The 16128-nt window shown below is 44.3% G+C and overlaps 1 protein-coding gene and 1 long non-coding RNA gene across 5 annotated transcripts in view; one reads left to right on the top strand and one right to left on the bottom strand.

Annotated features, from left to right (window-relative positions):
- dcdc2b (doublecortin domain containing 2B) overlaps positions 1–16128 on the bottom strand; it is an 81707-nt gene that overhangs the window by 8166 nt on the left and 57413 nt on the right. Inside the window, exons 8-11 of the mRNA XM_072547915.1 lie at positions 14886–14942; positions 10977–11163; positions 5169–5272; positions 1094–1157 (exon numbers count right to left, since the gene is read on the bottom strand). Coding sequence (XP_072404016.1) covers positions 1098–1157; positions 5169–5272; positions 10977–11163; positions 14886–14942 — 408 coding nt within the window. The 3' untranslated portion in view covers positions 1094–1097. The remainder of the gene's footprint in view (positions 1–1093; positions 1158–5168; positions 5273–10976; positions 11164–14885; positions 14943–16128) is intronic.
- Positions 1–16128, top strand: part of LOC140453357 (uncharacterized) — a 195719-nt gene that overhangs the window by 127997 nt on the left and 51594 nt on the right. The window lies entirely within an intron of this gene.

The following is a 16128-nucleotide window of genomic DNA, read 5'->3' as shown; positions in this document are numbered from 1 at the left end:
CATAGAACATAGAAGAATACAGCGCAGTACAGGCCCTTTGGCCCTTGATGTTGCGCCAATCCAAGCCCACCTAACCAACACTAGCCCACGATCCTCCATATGTCTATCCAATGCCCGTTTAAATACCCATAAAGAGGGAGAGTCCACCACTGCTACTGACAGAGCATTCCATGAACTCACGACTCACTGAGTAAAGAATCTACCCCTAACATCTGTCCTATACCTACCACCCCTTAATTTAAAGCTATGCCCCCTCGTAATAGCTGACTCCATACGTGGATGTGGCGGTTGGTGCTGTGTTACTGTCACAGTCTCCCCCTCTCCACCCTCCTTCCCCAGCTAATGCTGAAGACTGACTTTGTCTCAGAGAGTCCAGTTCAGTCAAAGCAGCTGGGTTCAGTCAACTTCAGAGCTGAGGCTTGGAAAAGGTTTGTGAGAATAAAGGGCAAGAAAATAGTTTTCATTTGAAGGCTGAAATGTTTATTGTGAGCTGACACAGTCATCAAGTTGAATCTATTGTTAACAGTGAGATAGGGAGAGTGAAAGGGATTCACTGAAATAATAATGTTGTTTATTAATTTGGAGACTCAAATCTACTTTCTCTCAATTATCTGTTCTTTTCTGCAAAGGCATTAATTCAAAGGATTAGACTGTTATGATTGATAACTTAATTCCACCACATTGTCCAAATATTCATTCTCCACATTTAAGCTTTGCTAGTGAATATTTAACCACTTGTGTTACAGTTGGGTCTGATTCTGTTCCCAGTCCTGCTCTGGAATCTCACGTTCAGTTGACACACTCAGCCTTCCCACATTGACTCTTGATTAGCAACTCGGAGCAGTGAACTTTCTCTTCCTGGAGCGAATTGTGGAATCCTGATTGTTGACTCAGCTGAGATGAATTCACTCAGCACAATTCCCATAAATACAGCCTGGAGTCTTGCTGCTCAGCCTGGACAGTGTTTATGGTCATGAACATGACATAGCAGGAGTGTGTTGTTGAGCTTTCGTTACTGCTTTTCAAAGAGGTGAAGGGTTATCACACAATGCAATGGCTAAAGTGTGTAACAATCTGTAGTTGATGCTGTTACCTCTTCAATATGAGATTGTCTCCTCTTCAGGAATCACTTCATCTTCCACAGTTTCAGCTACTCTCTGCAAAATATCAAAGTGATCTTCTGAATATAATCCACTTTATTCCTATAACCTTTATATTCGGAGCATTCATCTCCACACAAAATTAAATAAAATCACACATTCAGGAATAATCTGAAGTCAGACATAATTTCCTTCAATTACTTTGGTTACAAACATGAATTTCTAAATGCACCTAATATCCAGAGCCTCTGGGCAGAGTGACATGTTGGTAGAACTTGCAGGTGTTTTGTTTTGATAATGCTTTGGTTGTAAATTGTTTTCTGTCAATTTAATTTAGACTCAGTTACGAAAATAAATTGAAGTATTAATATGTAGGATGTCTGGAAGCAACGCAGTGGGAAGGTGAAGCAGCGTGGGCTTGTAGGCACAGAGTCAGACTGAGATTCACAGAGAATCCATTGTTGAAGTAAAAAAGCTTGTTCTTGCTGTTTCGTTCTCTTCTCTGAGGTCATCCCATTATACAACTATACAAAATGCTGGTGCGGCCACATTTGGAATATTGCGTACCGTTCTGGTCCCCCTATTTCAGGAAGGATGTGGAAGCATTGGAAAAGGTGCAGAGGAGATTTACCAGGATATTGCCTGGTCTGGAGGGAAGGTCTTATGATGAAAGGCTGAGAGACCTGGGTCTGTTCTCATTGGAAAGAAGAAGGCTAAGGGGGGATTTGATAGAGACATACAAGATGATCAGAAGATTAGATAGGGTAGACAGTGAAGGTCTTTTTCCTAGGATGATGACATCAGTGTGTACAAGGGGGCATAACTACAAATTGTGGGGTGATAGATTTAAGACAGATGTCAGAGGCAGGTTCTTTACTCAGAGAGTGGTAAGGGCGGGGAATGCCCTACCTGCCAATGTAGTCAACTCAGCTACATTTGGGAGATTTAAACAATCCTTGGATAAGCACATGGATGATTTTGGAATAGTGTAGGGGGACGAGCTGAGAATAGTTCACAGGTCGGCGCAACATCGAGGGCCGAAGGGCCTATTCTGCGCTGTATTGTTCTATGTTCTATTAACCTGAGAGTCCAGCGTGCATTGTGGCCAGGAATTAATGTGGACAATAAGGGAGGTGCCCATCAGCTGGACGAGCATGCTGACCCATGTTGCTTCATTAGGAAATGCTTGATGAGATTTACACTCTGCTCGGCTCCATTTAAGGCAGTACCCCACCCCAGCATGGAGACTTCACCAGGGACTTCCTGGGCATAGGTTAGGCTGGCACCATGGGAGCCACAAGGAGGGGGTCACCACAGAGTGAGGGGCACAGTGGTTGTGGTTTTGAGGTGAGTATCACCAGCAAGGCTAGCATTTGGTATTCGTCCCTAATTGCCCTTGAACCTTGTGGCTCTCTGGACACTTTCAGAAGTGTCATCCACAGTCCTTTGGGTCTGGAGTCACATAGAGGCCAGAGCAGGTAAAGATGGCAAAGTTCCTTCACTAAAATGAAATGATTCAAAGGAATTATTTTATGACAATAAATCAGTGGTAATTTCACAATCACCATTTCTGAGGTAAGCTTTTGATTTCAGTATTTTTAATTCACTCAGTTTAAATCTCATCGGATGTCATCAGAGAATCACAATATCACAGAACCCCTACTGTGTGAAAGCAGGCCATTTGGCCTACTAAGTCCACACTGACCCTCTGAAGAGCATCCCACCCAGACCCACCCCTGTAACCCTGCATTTCCCAGGGCCAATCCACCCATTCCTGCACACCTTTGTTCGGTGAGATGTCAGGGTCATGGTGGGATTTGAAATCATGTCCCTAGAATATTAGCCTGGATCACTGGTCCAGTGACATTACCTGGAGGTGCCAATCTTCCCCAATCAACAGGCAAGGCAGGAAATGATATTCAGCCACACCGGATACGGTGTCCCTCGGTCATGTATTGAGTGCATGTGAATGTGCTCCCCGCAAACATCCACTTCCAATCCGGCCACATCTCCTTACAGACCCCAGGCAGACCACCAGGCAAGCTTTGCTGAACGGCCATTAGGAGACGCAGAAAGCCATGTGACTCCTAGTTAATCGGTGAGTCACTGCAAACTTTCCTTGTATTCAGCGGTAGCTGCTGTTCAATGGTTTGCTAATTGATGTCCTGCTCTGAGATGGTAAGTTGATCCTTAGACTGTCTGGCTTCATGGAATTATTCATGTAAATTACAGTCCTTCTCCCAATGGAAGAAGTGCTACAATATTTTCAAAACTGGAAAAAGGCAACTGAGCAATATTCCTATCATATTTTGGGCCAGAATTTAAATTCTCCTGCTAATGGACAAAAAAGCTTTAAGCACCTGCACCCTTCCAGTCAATGTCAAGCGATCTGCTTTGAGAGTGAAATGTAGTTCTATTGATTCCTTCAAATTTCTGGGCAGGTAGATGTAATACTTTGGTTGCTAGCTGTGTCTATTAGGAATGCTGGCCCTGAATTCACTGCCTCAGATATAAATGTGGGAGGCTTTCTTGCTGTTGCCAGATTGATTTGTGGCTTCCTGTATAATTTGTGGGCCTGTATCCCCACTTCGCACGATGATAGGCTGGATTAAATTTCACAGGATTTCCTGATGAAGGGCTTTTTGCCCGAAACATCGACTTTCCTGCTCCCCGGATGCTGCCTGACCTGCTGTGCTTTTCCAGCACCACTCTAATCTAGACCCTGGATTAAATTTCACTTTACACTCTTTAAGTGACTATTTCTTGACTATATGGCATATCATCAGTAACAGGAAATTTATGGAGATAAGTTCCCAGCGAATCCAATTTTAGTTTGCTAATTCAAATTCAAATTTAGCTTTTCCTTTTTGAATGTAACTCCTTTCACTGAGACTTAGGGACTATTTTATTTTGATACAAACTCAATTCTAGGGAACATCCCAACCATCAAAGTCCCTTGGATGGACATTCCTCTTAGCCTTGTAAACTGTATACCTATAGAGAAAAGCACAATGTGTTCACTGGTCCATTAAGTTGTACAAATGAATAAAAATGTATTTAGAATCACATCAAAGGCAAACTCTGTTGTTACAACCTCTTTAAGTATTTTGTTCCCATGAGTGGCTGTGTCAACAAATCACCTGCTGAGTGTATATAAATACAGCTTTTAAATTAAGGCAAGCATTCCTAATAGTTACAGCTATCAAACTAAACCATTCACACCCATCTGTCCAGAATTTGAAAGAACCAATACAATTACATTTTGATTTCAAAGCACATGACCCGATACTGAGTGGGCAGGATGGGGGTGGGAGTGGGGAGAGGGGTGCAGGGGAGTGGGGAGATACTTAGTTTTGCTTTTAAATTCAACAGCAGTGGAATTTACATCCCAGTGTATGATAGCAATGTTTCCAGCATAACTTCCTTCAGCTTTGAATGGCTGGTGCCACTTTCTCCATTGGGAAAAGTACTGTAAGATATTAGAAAAATTAGTGATGCTGGTCAGTATAAGAATCACCTTACATTTGAAAGACCGAGCTCTATGATAAAACACTGTTACTATATAGCATCTAACAGTGACATCTGAAGATGTCAAACATTGAACACTTGCTTTCCAGAGTGTTCTTGACTGCACAGCTGGATGTGAATGTGACAGCTGCACAGAGGAAGGGGTTGTATTGGGATTTTCAAACAGCCACTCCAGCACACAGCAACAATGTGAGGAATTGCACTCAATTTCCAGAGGTCCTCACAATCGAGATCCAGTGCAGAGCGGGAGTTTAGATGCATTTTGTACCCAATCAAACAGCCACAGGATATGACATAGAGTTGGGAAGACTGAAAGAAACTGATTCTCCTGCAAATAAAAATCACACTCAGCATTTGTCAGCCGACCGGTGTCTCTATGACAAGCAGAAATGCAGCCAAACATTGCACGTTTATTCCACTTGAACATACATTGGTTACAGGAAAATCTGCCCCTCATCTCTCAAACCCACAGAGAAGGCACAGTGAGTCTGAAAGTGAAAATTAACCTGGAGTAACATTGCAGTTAAAATAATTTCTCACCTTATCAATTGGCAGTTCCACCTTGGTATTTTCATCATCAGGAATCTCCTGAGCTCCTTGCAGCTCAGCTCGTTTCTCAGAGACTTTAAAAACACTCCTTTTGTCTGATGGATAGAAAGATGATTAAATTGACTGCAGCAGTCAATGAAATAAAAAAATGACAGTATCTCAATTAACATGCACATTGCAAGGAACATTGTCCTAGCTAGCTCGTCAGTAAAACCGCTGGAGTATAGCTCAACATTAGCAATTCCTCCGAAACCTCTAACCTGCTGAATCATCTCACAAAATGGTGAACTGACTGGTGCCAAACTATGTTAACAACATCGACTGGAACATTTGAGGTAGATTCCAGGTAGGCTTAAATCCGACTCGACTAGGAATAAAGTGATTGTTGAGGCTTTTACATGTGGATACACCATCCCCCGCTGCTTCTGTACAATAGGCAATGTACAACCGAATTATTGTGTGACGTTTCTGGAGCTGTTCTGATGAGATAAAGCACTATACTGTGTGAAAGCCTTTGTATTCTGTTCTTGTCTTTGCTGTTCCTCCATCACCAACAAAACATTGCAGATGGTCAAAAGATTTTTAAAACAACTTAACATTATCTGATTCAGGTAAGATCTGATCTAGTTAAGAACTGAGAAAATAATTCTGGAGTTTCTCATGTTCCTCAATCAATAACTTGATTAACAATCAGTTTTTAAAAGTGTTTCTAAGGAATTAATAAAAACAGATTAAAATCATATTCAAAGTTGAGCAATTGCTACATTAAACATACAGTCTTTCATTTTCATATATAAAAAGTTAACAAAAATGAGAACCATTCCTAAAGGATGTGATGATTTGGAGAAGCCGGTGTTGGGCTGGGATGTACAAAGTTAAAATCCACCCAACACCAGGTTATAGTCCAACAGGTTTAATTGGAAGCACTAGCTTTCCAGGCACTGCCTCTTCATCAGGTGGTTGTTGGTATGAGATAATTAATAATGGAAAATAAGGAGATGGCAGATGAATTTGAACAGGTATTTTGCATCAATTTTCACTGGAGGAAATAGGATGGATCCCAGAAGTAGATGTAAATCAGGAAGTGGAAAAGAGGAAAGAGCTCAAGTAAATTAAAATTGCCCTGGGAAATGATCCTGGTACTTTGTTGGAAGTGCAGGCTGGTAGCACCTGCTTTCCTGATGGACCTAAGGGTCTTCAAACACATGGCTAGTCAGATGAACACAAAAGTTACCAGAGAAATTCAGCAGGTGTGGAAAGAACATTTTTGAGTCCGGTACGACTTCTTCAGAAGTGAAAGGAGTCGGAATTTTTATTAAATACTTTTGATGGAGGTGGAGGAGGGGTGATGGGAACAGATGACATTGAGGTCCCAGTGTATGAGACCAAGAGGTTGTTAGGGGTGGAGAATGACAATAAGAGATGGAACATGGGTGTACCTCGAGGTGTGAAAGAGAGACATTGGGTCTTCCATACAGAGAGCAAAGTAAACAAAGCACAACCACAGCAAGGTTGGGGTGGGGTCACGGTAGAGGGAATGTAATAAAAATAGAAACCAGATGTAAAGTAGTCAGCCTCCCAACTTGTGCAATATAATGTTGAGCCTTCAAGGCTGTTAAGAGCCTCAGTGGAGGTACAGTTTCTTGAACTTGTTGTTGTGCTTCATTTGAACATTACATCAGGCCCAGGACAGAGATGTTAGTGGGAGATCATGGTGAATTATTGAAATAGTAAGCAACTGGAAGGTCAGGCTTGTTCCTACAGACACAGTGAAGGTGTTCCATAAAACGGTCACTGAGTCCATAATGTTTATGGCTCAATGGGAAGGCAGGGAGACAGATGGGTCTGTAAAGATCAGTCCATGATGTCGGGAGACTGTCTCCCATGGCTGTTATACCAGAGGAAGGACAAGGAAGAGGGTGAGTCAATCACACCTGGGTGATAGCGAGCAGGTATAGCTGGGTCGGCTTGTCACGGATCTATTTTGGAGCATACCTGAGATTTTCCAGCTAGCAATTGCACCCCCCCCCCCCACCTCCCCAAAGCAGGCGAAAGTGAGTATTGCAGATGCTGGAGATCAGAGAGTCAAGATTAGAGTGTTGCTGGAAAAGCATAGCAGGTCAGACAGCATCCAAGGAGCAGGAAAATCAACGTTTCGGGCAAAAGCCCTTCAGCGAATTTCCTGCTCCTCAGATGCTGCCTGATCTGCTGTGCTTCTCCAGCACCACTCTAATCTCATCCTCCCCGAAGCACCCAACAAAAGGGTAACTGCCTGGAGGCAGCCTCCTAGCAATGGGCGGATAGTCCGGTACTCAGGCCGCCTGCCTCCTGATGCAGTTCTTGACTTCATCCTCCTTATGGTGTGAGGGGGCACGGTGTTGAACCAAACACTAAAGGCTCCTTGGTCAGAGAGGTACAGCTATTCTCCAGAGCCTCCTATTGGCCCACTGCTTTAATTGAATGGCAGGTTTACGCTCTGGTCATTTACTGGTCCCCAACCAACTTGGAGAAAAAATGGTGGGCAGTGGTTATTTCCAACACAGAAGGGGCTTCAGACCTTGATTTGAGCCAGACATGTGTGAGAGAGTGTGTTGAGCGAGAATGTGTGAGTGAGAGAGAGTGTGTGTGGGAGTGGAAATGAGAAAATGTGTATGACTGTGAATATGTGTTTCCATGAATGCGCAGGTGTGTATGGGACTGTGAATGAGTGAGACAACTTGGTGTGTGGGTGTGTGTGTGTTTGTGGGTGTGTGTATGGGGGTGTGTGGGTGTGTGTGTGTGTGGTGTGTGTGTGGTGTGTGTGTTGTGTGTGGGTGTGGGTGTGTGTGTGGTGTGTGTGTGGGTGTGTGTGTGGTTGTGTATGTGTTGTGTGTATGGTGTGTGGTGTGTGTGTGTGGGTGGGTGTGGTGTGTGTGTTGTGTGTGGGTGTGGGTGTGTGTGTGGTGTGTGTGTTGTGTGTGGGTGTGGTGTGTGTGTTGTGTGTGGGTGTGTGTGGGTGTGTGATGTGTGTATTTTGTGTGTGTGGGTGTGTGTGTGTGGGTGTGTGATGTGTGTATTTTGTGTGTGTGGGTGTGTGGGTGTGTGTGTGGTGTGTGTGTGGGTGTGGGTGTGGTTGTGTGTGTGTGGTGTGTATGGTGTGTGGTGTGTGTGTGTGGGTGGGTGTGGTGTGTGTGTTGGGTGTGGGTGTGTGTGTGGTGTGTATGGTGTGTGTGGGTGTGTGTGAGGGTGTGTGGTGTGTGTGGGTGTATGTTTGTGGTATGTGTGTGTGCGTGTGTGTGGTGTGTTTGGTGTGTGTATGTGTGTGTGTGTTTGTGGTGTGTGTGTGTGTGGTGTGTGTGGTGTGTGTATGTTGTGTGTGTGGTATGTGTGTGTGCGGTGTGTGTATGTGTGTGGTGTGTGTGTGTGTTTGTGGTGTGTAGTGTGTCTGTTCGTGGTGTGTGTGTGGGTGTGTGATGTGTGTGTGGTGTGTCTGTGGGTGTGTGTGTGGTGTGTGTGTTGTATTTGGGTGTGGGTGTGTGTGTGTGGTGTGTATGGTGTGTATGGTGTGTGTGTTGTGTGTGGGTGTGTGTGTGGGTGTGTGATGTGTGTATTTTGTGTGTGTGGGTGTGTGGGTGTGTGTGTGGGTGTGTGATGTGTGTATTTTGTGTGTGTGGGTGTGTGTGTGGGTGTGTGAGTGTGTTGTGTGTGTGGTGTGTGTGTGTGTTGTGTGTGGGTGTGGGTGTGGTTGTGTGTGTGTGGTGTGTATGGTGTGTGTGGTGTGTGTGTTGTGTGTGGCTGTGTGTGAGGGTGTGTGGTGTGTGTGGGTGTATGTTTGTGGTATGTGTGTATGTATGTGTGGTGTGTGTGTTTGTGTGTATGTGTGGGTGTGTGTGGTGTGTGTGTGGGGTTGAGTGTGTGGTGTGTGTGTGTGTGGGTGGGTGTGAGTGTGTGTGGGTGTGTGGTGTGTGTGTGGTGCGTGTGCATGCGGTGCGTGTGTGTGTGGTGTGTGTGTGGGGTTGTGTGTGTGTGTGTGTGGTGTGTGTGTGGGTGGGTGGGTGTGAGTGTGTGTGTGGGTGTGTGTGTGGGTGTGTGTGCGTGGTGTGTGGTGTGTGTGTTTGTGGTGTGTTGTGTGTGTGGGTGTGTGTGTGTGGATGTGTGCGTGTGTGCGTGTGCATGTGCTTGCGTGTGAGTGTGTGGTGTGTATGTGGTGTGTGTGTGTGTTTGTGGTGTGTGTTTGTGGTGTGTGTGTGGGTGTGTGGTGGGGTGTGTGGTATGTGTGTTTGTGGTGTGTGTGTGTGGGTGTGTGGTGTGTGTGTTTACGGTGTGTGGTGTGTGTGTGGGTGTGTGTGGGGTGTGTGTGGGTGTGAGTGAGTGTGTGTGGTGTGTGTGGGTGTGTGTGGTGTGTGGCGTGTGGCTGTGTGCGTGTGTGTGTGTGTGTCGTGTGTGTGTGTGGTGTGGGTGGGTGTGACTGCGTGTGTGTGCGTGCTTGTGTGTGGTTCATGTGGGTGTGTGTGTGCGTGTGTGGGTTGTGTCAGTGTGTGTGTGTGTGTGTGGTGTGTGTGTGCTTGTGTGTGTGTGCGTGTGTGTCTGTGTGTGATTGTGGTGTATGTGTGTGTGGTGTGTCTGTGGGTGTGTGTTTGTGGTGTGGTGTGTATGTGTGTGTGGTGTGTGTGTGTGTAGTGTGTGTGTGGTGTGTGTACGTGCGTGAGTGGGTGTGTGTGTTGTGTGTGTGTGGGATTGTGGTGGGGTGTGTGGTGTATGTGTTTGTGGTGTGTGGATGTATGTGTGGGTGTGTGTTTGTGGTGTGTGTATGTGTGGTGTGTGTGTTTGTGTTTATGTGTGGGTGTGTGTGATTAGATTAGATTACTTACAGTGTTGAAACAGGCCCTTCGGCCCAACAAATCCACACCGCCCCGCCGAAGCGCATCCCACCCATACCCCTCCATCTACCCCTTACCTAACACTATGGGTAATTTAGCATGGCCAATTCACCTGACCTGCACATCTTTGGAGAGTGGGAGGAAACCGGAGCACCCGGAGGAAACCCACGCAGACACGGGGAGAATGTGCAAACTCCACACAGTCAGTCGCCTGAGGCGGGAATTGAACCCGGGTCTCTGGCGCTGTGAGGCAGCAGTGCTAACCACTGTGCCACCGTGCTGCCCATGTGGTGTGTGTGTGGTGTGTGTGTATGCGGTGCATGTGTGTGTGGTGTGTGTGTGGTGTGTGTGTGTGGGTGGGTGTGAGTGTGTGTGGGTGTGTGTGGTGTGTGTGTGGGTGGGTGGGTGTGAGTGTGTGTTTGTGGTGTGTGTTGTGTGTGGTGTGTGTGTGGATGTGTGCGTGTGTGTGCGTGCATGTGTGTGTGTGTGTGTGCTTGTGTGTGTGCGCGCGCGAGTGTGTGTGTGAGAGAGTGAGGGTATGTGTGAGGAAAAGAGGGAGAGTGTGTTGGAGAGAGGGAGTGTGTGGGAAAAAGAAGAGAGTGGGAGTGAGAGAGTTTGGGTATGTGTTTGAATGTAGAATGCTGATAGTGAAATAAAACTGAAGTAGATTGTTTTTCAAGGTTAACAGCCTCTCATTCTCTCAAGCAGGAGATTAACATTTCTTTATTTGCTGATTGTTGATAATATTTGACTGCATTCCATCCACGGCAGGAACATGAAAATATCCCAAAAACAACATGAATCATAGCATGACCTCAAACCCTTATGAGCAAAGGTGAAAATTGGAGAGAAGATTATCAAGGCGAGAGTGTTACTTTGATTTCCTGTTAGTGTTAGATGTGCTTAACAAAACTTCAGCTTTGAAAATGAGAATTCTTACCTTTGGCAGAATCCCTGAGGTGTGGATTGTTTATCAGATTCCGATTTGATTTCACTCGAACGGGCTTTGCAAAGATGATAGATTCCTGGCTGTTGTTCTTTCTTCCCTTCCTTTTCACCATCTGAGGCGAGACAAGGATTTGACCTGTTCCTGTATCTCCTGTCGACTGGACTCTCCTCTTATCTGACTGGAAATAGATTGGAATCTTCATCAAAATTCCATTTGCAAAACTGCTACCACTTTATTTTTGTGAACTCATTCCCAGGTTGTGGCTGCTGCTGTCTGCTCTCCCACATGTCCATCACCCAGTCGCTCTGGAGAAGCTGGGAAGGAGTTTCCTTCCTGAACCATTGTAGGTACACTCACAGTGCTGTTGGGAAGGGACCTCCCTGTATCTTCCTATTACTTACTGCCTAATGTACACATCTCACTTCCCCTTTAACAAAGCCGGATTTCGGACTTTAGTAAGGCGTTTGATAAGGTTGCCCATGGTAGACTAATGGAGAAAGTGAAGTCACATGGTGTGCAGGATGTTCTAGCTCGGTGGATAAAGAACTGGTTGAGCAACAGGAGACAGAGAGTAGTAGTTGAAGGGAGTTTCTCGAAATGGAGAAAGGTGACCAGTGGTGTTCCACAGGGATCAGTATTGGGGCCACTGGTGTTTGTGATGTACATAAATGATCTGGAAGAGGGCACTGTTGGTATGATCAGCAAGTTTGCAGATGACACAAAGATTGGTGGAGTAGCAGAAAGCATAAGGGACTGTCAGAGAATACAGGAGGATATAGATAGACTGGAGAGTTGGGAGGAAAAGTGGCAGATGGTTTTCAATCCAGACAAATGTGAGGTGATGCATTTAGGCAAGACTAATTCTAGAGTGAATTATACAATGAATGGAAGGGCCTTGGGAAAAGTTGATGAGCAGAGAGATCTGGGAGTTCAGGTCCATTGTACCCTGAAGGTTGCTGCACAGGTGGATAGAGTGGTCAAGAAGGCATATAGTATGCTTGCCTTCATTGGACGGGGTGTTGAGTATAAGAGCTGGCAGGTCATGTCAAAATTGTACAAGACATTGGTTCAGCCGCATTTAGAATACGGTGTACAGTTCTGGTGGCCACATTACCAAAAGGATGTGGATGCTTTGGAGAGGGTGCAGAGAAGGTTTACGAGGATGTTGCTTAGTATGGAAAGTGCTAGCTGTGAAGAGAGGTTGAGTAGGTTAGGATTGTTTTCATTAGAAAAAAGGAGATTGAGGGGGGACCTGATTGAGGTTTAAAAAAACATGAAGGGTATAGACGGGATGGATAGAGACAAGCTTTTTCCCAGGGTGAAAAATTCAATAACAAGAGGTCACGCGTTCAAGGTGAGAGGTGGCAAGTTTAAGGGGGATACACGCAGTAAGTACTTCACACAGAGGGTGGTGGGCGTTTGGAACACGTTGCCAGCAGAGATGGTAGAGGCAGGCACGGTAGATTCATTTAAGATGCATCTGGACATAGGTGGGGAGCAGAGGGATACAAATGCTTAGGAATTGGGCAGCAGGTTTAGACAGTACATTTGGATCGGCTCAGGCTTGAAGGAATGAATGGCCTGTTCCTGGCCTGTAAATTTTCTTTGTTCTTTGTTCTATTTCTCCACAGAATGCAGAGCCTCCTTCAGGCCCCACCCTAGAAAGTTGCAGAATTCTGATTTATCCTTTCAAATTTCCAAACATATGAAAGTAAAATACCACAGATCCTGAAATCTGAAATAAAAAAACAGGCAAAGCTCGAGTAACTCAGCAGGTCTGGAAGCGTCTGTCCAGAAGGAAACAGTTACTTCTGGCAATTCCAGCTCAGTGATCTTGGATTCATTTGGATACCTCACCCATTGCCCTGGTTTAACACAGAGCAGGGCAAAAAGAAAATCAAAGGAGGAAAACCAGAGAATTCCAGCGCAGTTAGCCTAACGTCTGTGGTGGGGCAAATAGTTGGAGTCTATAATCAAGGATAAAGTAACTTAACATCTTGAAAAGTTTCAGTTAAACAGGGAGAGCCAGATGGATATAGGACAGGTAGGTCATGCCTGACAAACCTCACGGAATGTTTTGAAGAGGTGACTAAGGTAATGGTCTATGGATGTTGTCATATGGACTTTCAGGAGGTATTTGATAAAGTCCCACATAAGAGACTGTTAAGTTAGGTAGAATCCGAAGGAACCGAGGGCAAATTACTGAGATGGCTGGGAAAAATGGTTGAGTAGCAAGTGACAGAAAATAGGGATAACGAGTAGGTACTCAAATTGGCACCATGTGACCAGAAATGTCACACATGGACCTGTATTAGGGGCCTCAGTTGCTCTCATTATTTATTAAAGATGTGGGTGATGACATAGAAAGTCATATATCCAAATTTGCTGTTGACACAATATTGGGTAACATCGTAGATGATGCATATAATTACAAAAGGATATTGAAAGACTGGGTTAATGGGCAAAACTGTGGCAAATACAGTTCAATGTCAGCAAGTGTGAGGTTATCCATCTTGGGCTGAAAAAAGACAGATCAGGGGATGGTATGAAGCTAAATACAGTGGGTATCCAAGGCAATTTGGGGGTTCAGGTACAGAGATCTTTAAAATGTCACAACCAAATACAGAAAATAATCAAGGAAGCTAATGAAGTGTTGACCTTTATTCGCAGAAGACTGGAACACAAGGATGTAGATGTTAAGCTGCAGTTACAGAAAACCCTGATTAGATCTCACTGGGAGCACTGTGAGCAGATCTGGGCACCAACCCTCAGGAAGGATAGGTTAGCCTTGGAGGGAGTACAATATAGCTTTACAAGAATATTACCTGGACTTCTGAGGTTAGGTTATTAGGAGAGATCACACACATGAGGCCTATGTTCTCGGGAATTTAGAAGGTTAAGAGATAATCTAATCAAAGTTTTCAAGCTATTAACAGGAAAAGACAGGGTAGATAAAGATAAACTGTTTGCACCAGTTGGGATTCTAGAACTAGGGGCACAGTCTGAGAGTTAGGGCCACAGTGGCACAGTGGTTAGCACTGCTGCCTCCCACTACCAGAGACCCAGGTTCAATTCCCACCTCAGGCAACTGTCTGTGTGGAGTTTGCACATTTCTCCCTGTGTCTGTGTGGGCTTCCTTCGGGCGCTCTGGTTTCCTCCCACAATCCAAAAATGTGCAGGTTAGGTGAATTGGCCAAGCTAAATTGCCTGTAGTGTTAGGGGAATGGTTCTGGGTGGGTTGCTCTTCGGAGGGTTGGTACGGATTTGTTGGGCCAAAGGGTCTGTTTCCACTCTGTAAGTAATCTAAACCATTCAGGAGAGATGTAAGGGAGCACTTCCACATGCAAAGGGTGGGAGAGGTTTGGAAATCTCTTCTACAAAAAGACAGTGGATGCTGGATCAGTATTTTAATTTTAAATATGAAAGGGATATATTTTTGCTAAGCAAAGGTGTTAAGGGATATGGGCCAAAAGGCAGGTAAATGGAGTGGCCATGATCTCATTGAATGGCAGAAGAGTCACAAAGGGCTGAATGGCCTCCTCCTGCTTCTGTGTTGTGTTCCACCTATTTATCCATCATAAAAACTGGTTGGATAGGTGTAGAATCAAAGGATGCATGGCAAAAGTAATGAAATCACAGACCAATTTCATTAAAACCCCTCTCACGTCTGCACTGGTTTTCTGATTAATTCCAATGCTTTTTGCTCAGTGGTTCCCTCTGGTGGCATGAAGAGTAGCTGCCTCTCCTTGGTTGTGATTACACCACATGATAAACACTGCTCAATAAAATAGATTTGGTAATAAACAGTTTATCAGTGCAAGGAAGATCACCATCCTTCATTGTAAAGGCTGAGGAGGTGGGACAGCTCATTCTGTGAGTCTGAGCCTGTCTGATCATTACCTTAACAGCTGAAGGCAACAGCGCAGAATCACTGATTCCATCTCGGGATAGAACATACTGTTTCACACAACAGAAACAAACAATTGAAAATAATTAGTGGCATAATAATTTGTTTTTCATTTTAATATCATGTAATTTTAAATTAAAAGACGCTGTGTCAATCTCTATAAAAGTTAAATTACATTTAAACACTTGTGTACTGAAAACTCTTTCAGAAACTGTTGAAACATGATTTCACAATCTTGTAGTTTCAAAAGAAAATAATTTTTCAAGGTTTACAGATGAACAACAACTACTTGGGTGAGATGCTGAAGACACCTGCCTGTCTTAGTAACAATTAATGAAACAGTAATGGTAGAAACATAAAATGGGAAATGTATATGAGCTGAGAAGGAGCCATAATATAGAAAGGACCAGAGGTATCTCTTTCCTCTGGGAGGGAGAGAATTGGTTACATGCAGAGTGAGGGTAACCAGTCCACAACTGTGAGATAAGGTGATGAGGAAGGCCTCCACAAAGGCAGTACAGTGATCCAAATCAACACTCTGAGTTATGGTGTTTGTAATCAAACAGTTCAGTGTTATTACTCACTTCCAGAGCAGGTTAGACTTGAACCTTGGTCCCCTAGCTCAGATGTAGGGATACTACCACCTGCACCAGAAAAGTGCTAATTCTTTTGCCTATTTTCTGTGTCACACTCTAATCATCTAACCAAAGCAAACCGACTAACTACATACAAACAGGATTCCGATTAGATGAGATTATAATGAGCTGTAAATTATAGCTGTGTGCTTGTGGAGGTGTCATGTATGATTTATGTCTACACTTACTACTGGAATGATAATATGTTCTGTAATTACTTCTGTTGTGTGTTGAAGATGAGGTTTCGACATTGGGCAAGCATTTTTATTTCTGTCAATGGTTAAACATCCAGTACCATCGGTATCTAAACAGAAATATTCTGCCCAGTTCCTATTAAGTGAAGAAGGATTGTGTAACTGTAACTGGGAAAATTTCTGATCAATGGGTTTAAATACTGGATTGAATTTGAAACCATTTGCCAAATGTGTTGGTTTATCAATTTTGCTTAAATTGAACTTAGGGACTTGCCCTCTCACATTTGTTACGATTCTTAAGAGCCATTGAGACTGAAACACAGAAAGTATTAACATGGTGACTATCAGATCATGGCCTAGGTCTCAGGAGGAAGTTGGAGCTATTAGCAGATACAGCCATTAAATAT

Source organism: Chiloscyllium punctatum, chromosome 27 (genome assembly GCF_047496795.1).
Source record: "Chiloscyllium punctatum isolate Juve2018m chromosome 27, sChiPun1.3, whole genome shotgun sequence".
In the NCBI taxonomy this organism is placed as follows: domain Eukaryota; kingdom Metazoa; phylum Chordata; class Chondrichthyes; order Orectolobiformes; family Hemiscylliidae; genus Chiloscyllium; species Chiloscyllium punctatum.
This window is presented reverse-complemented; position numbering and strand designations above follow the sequence as displayed.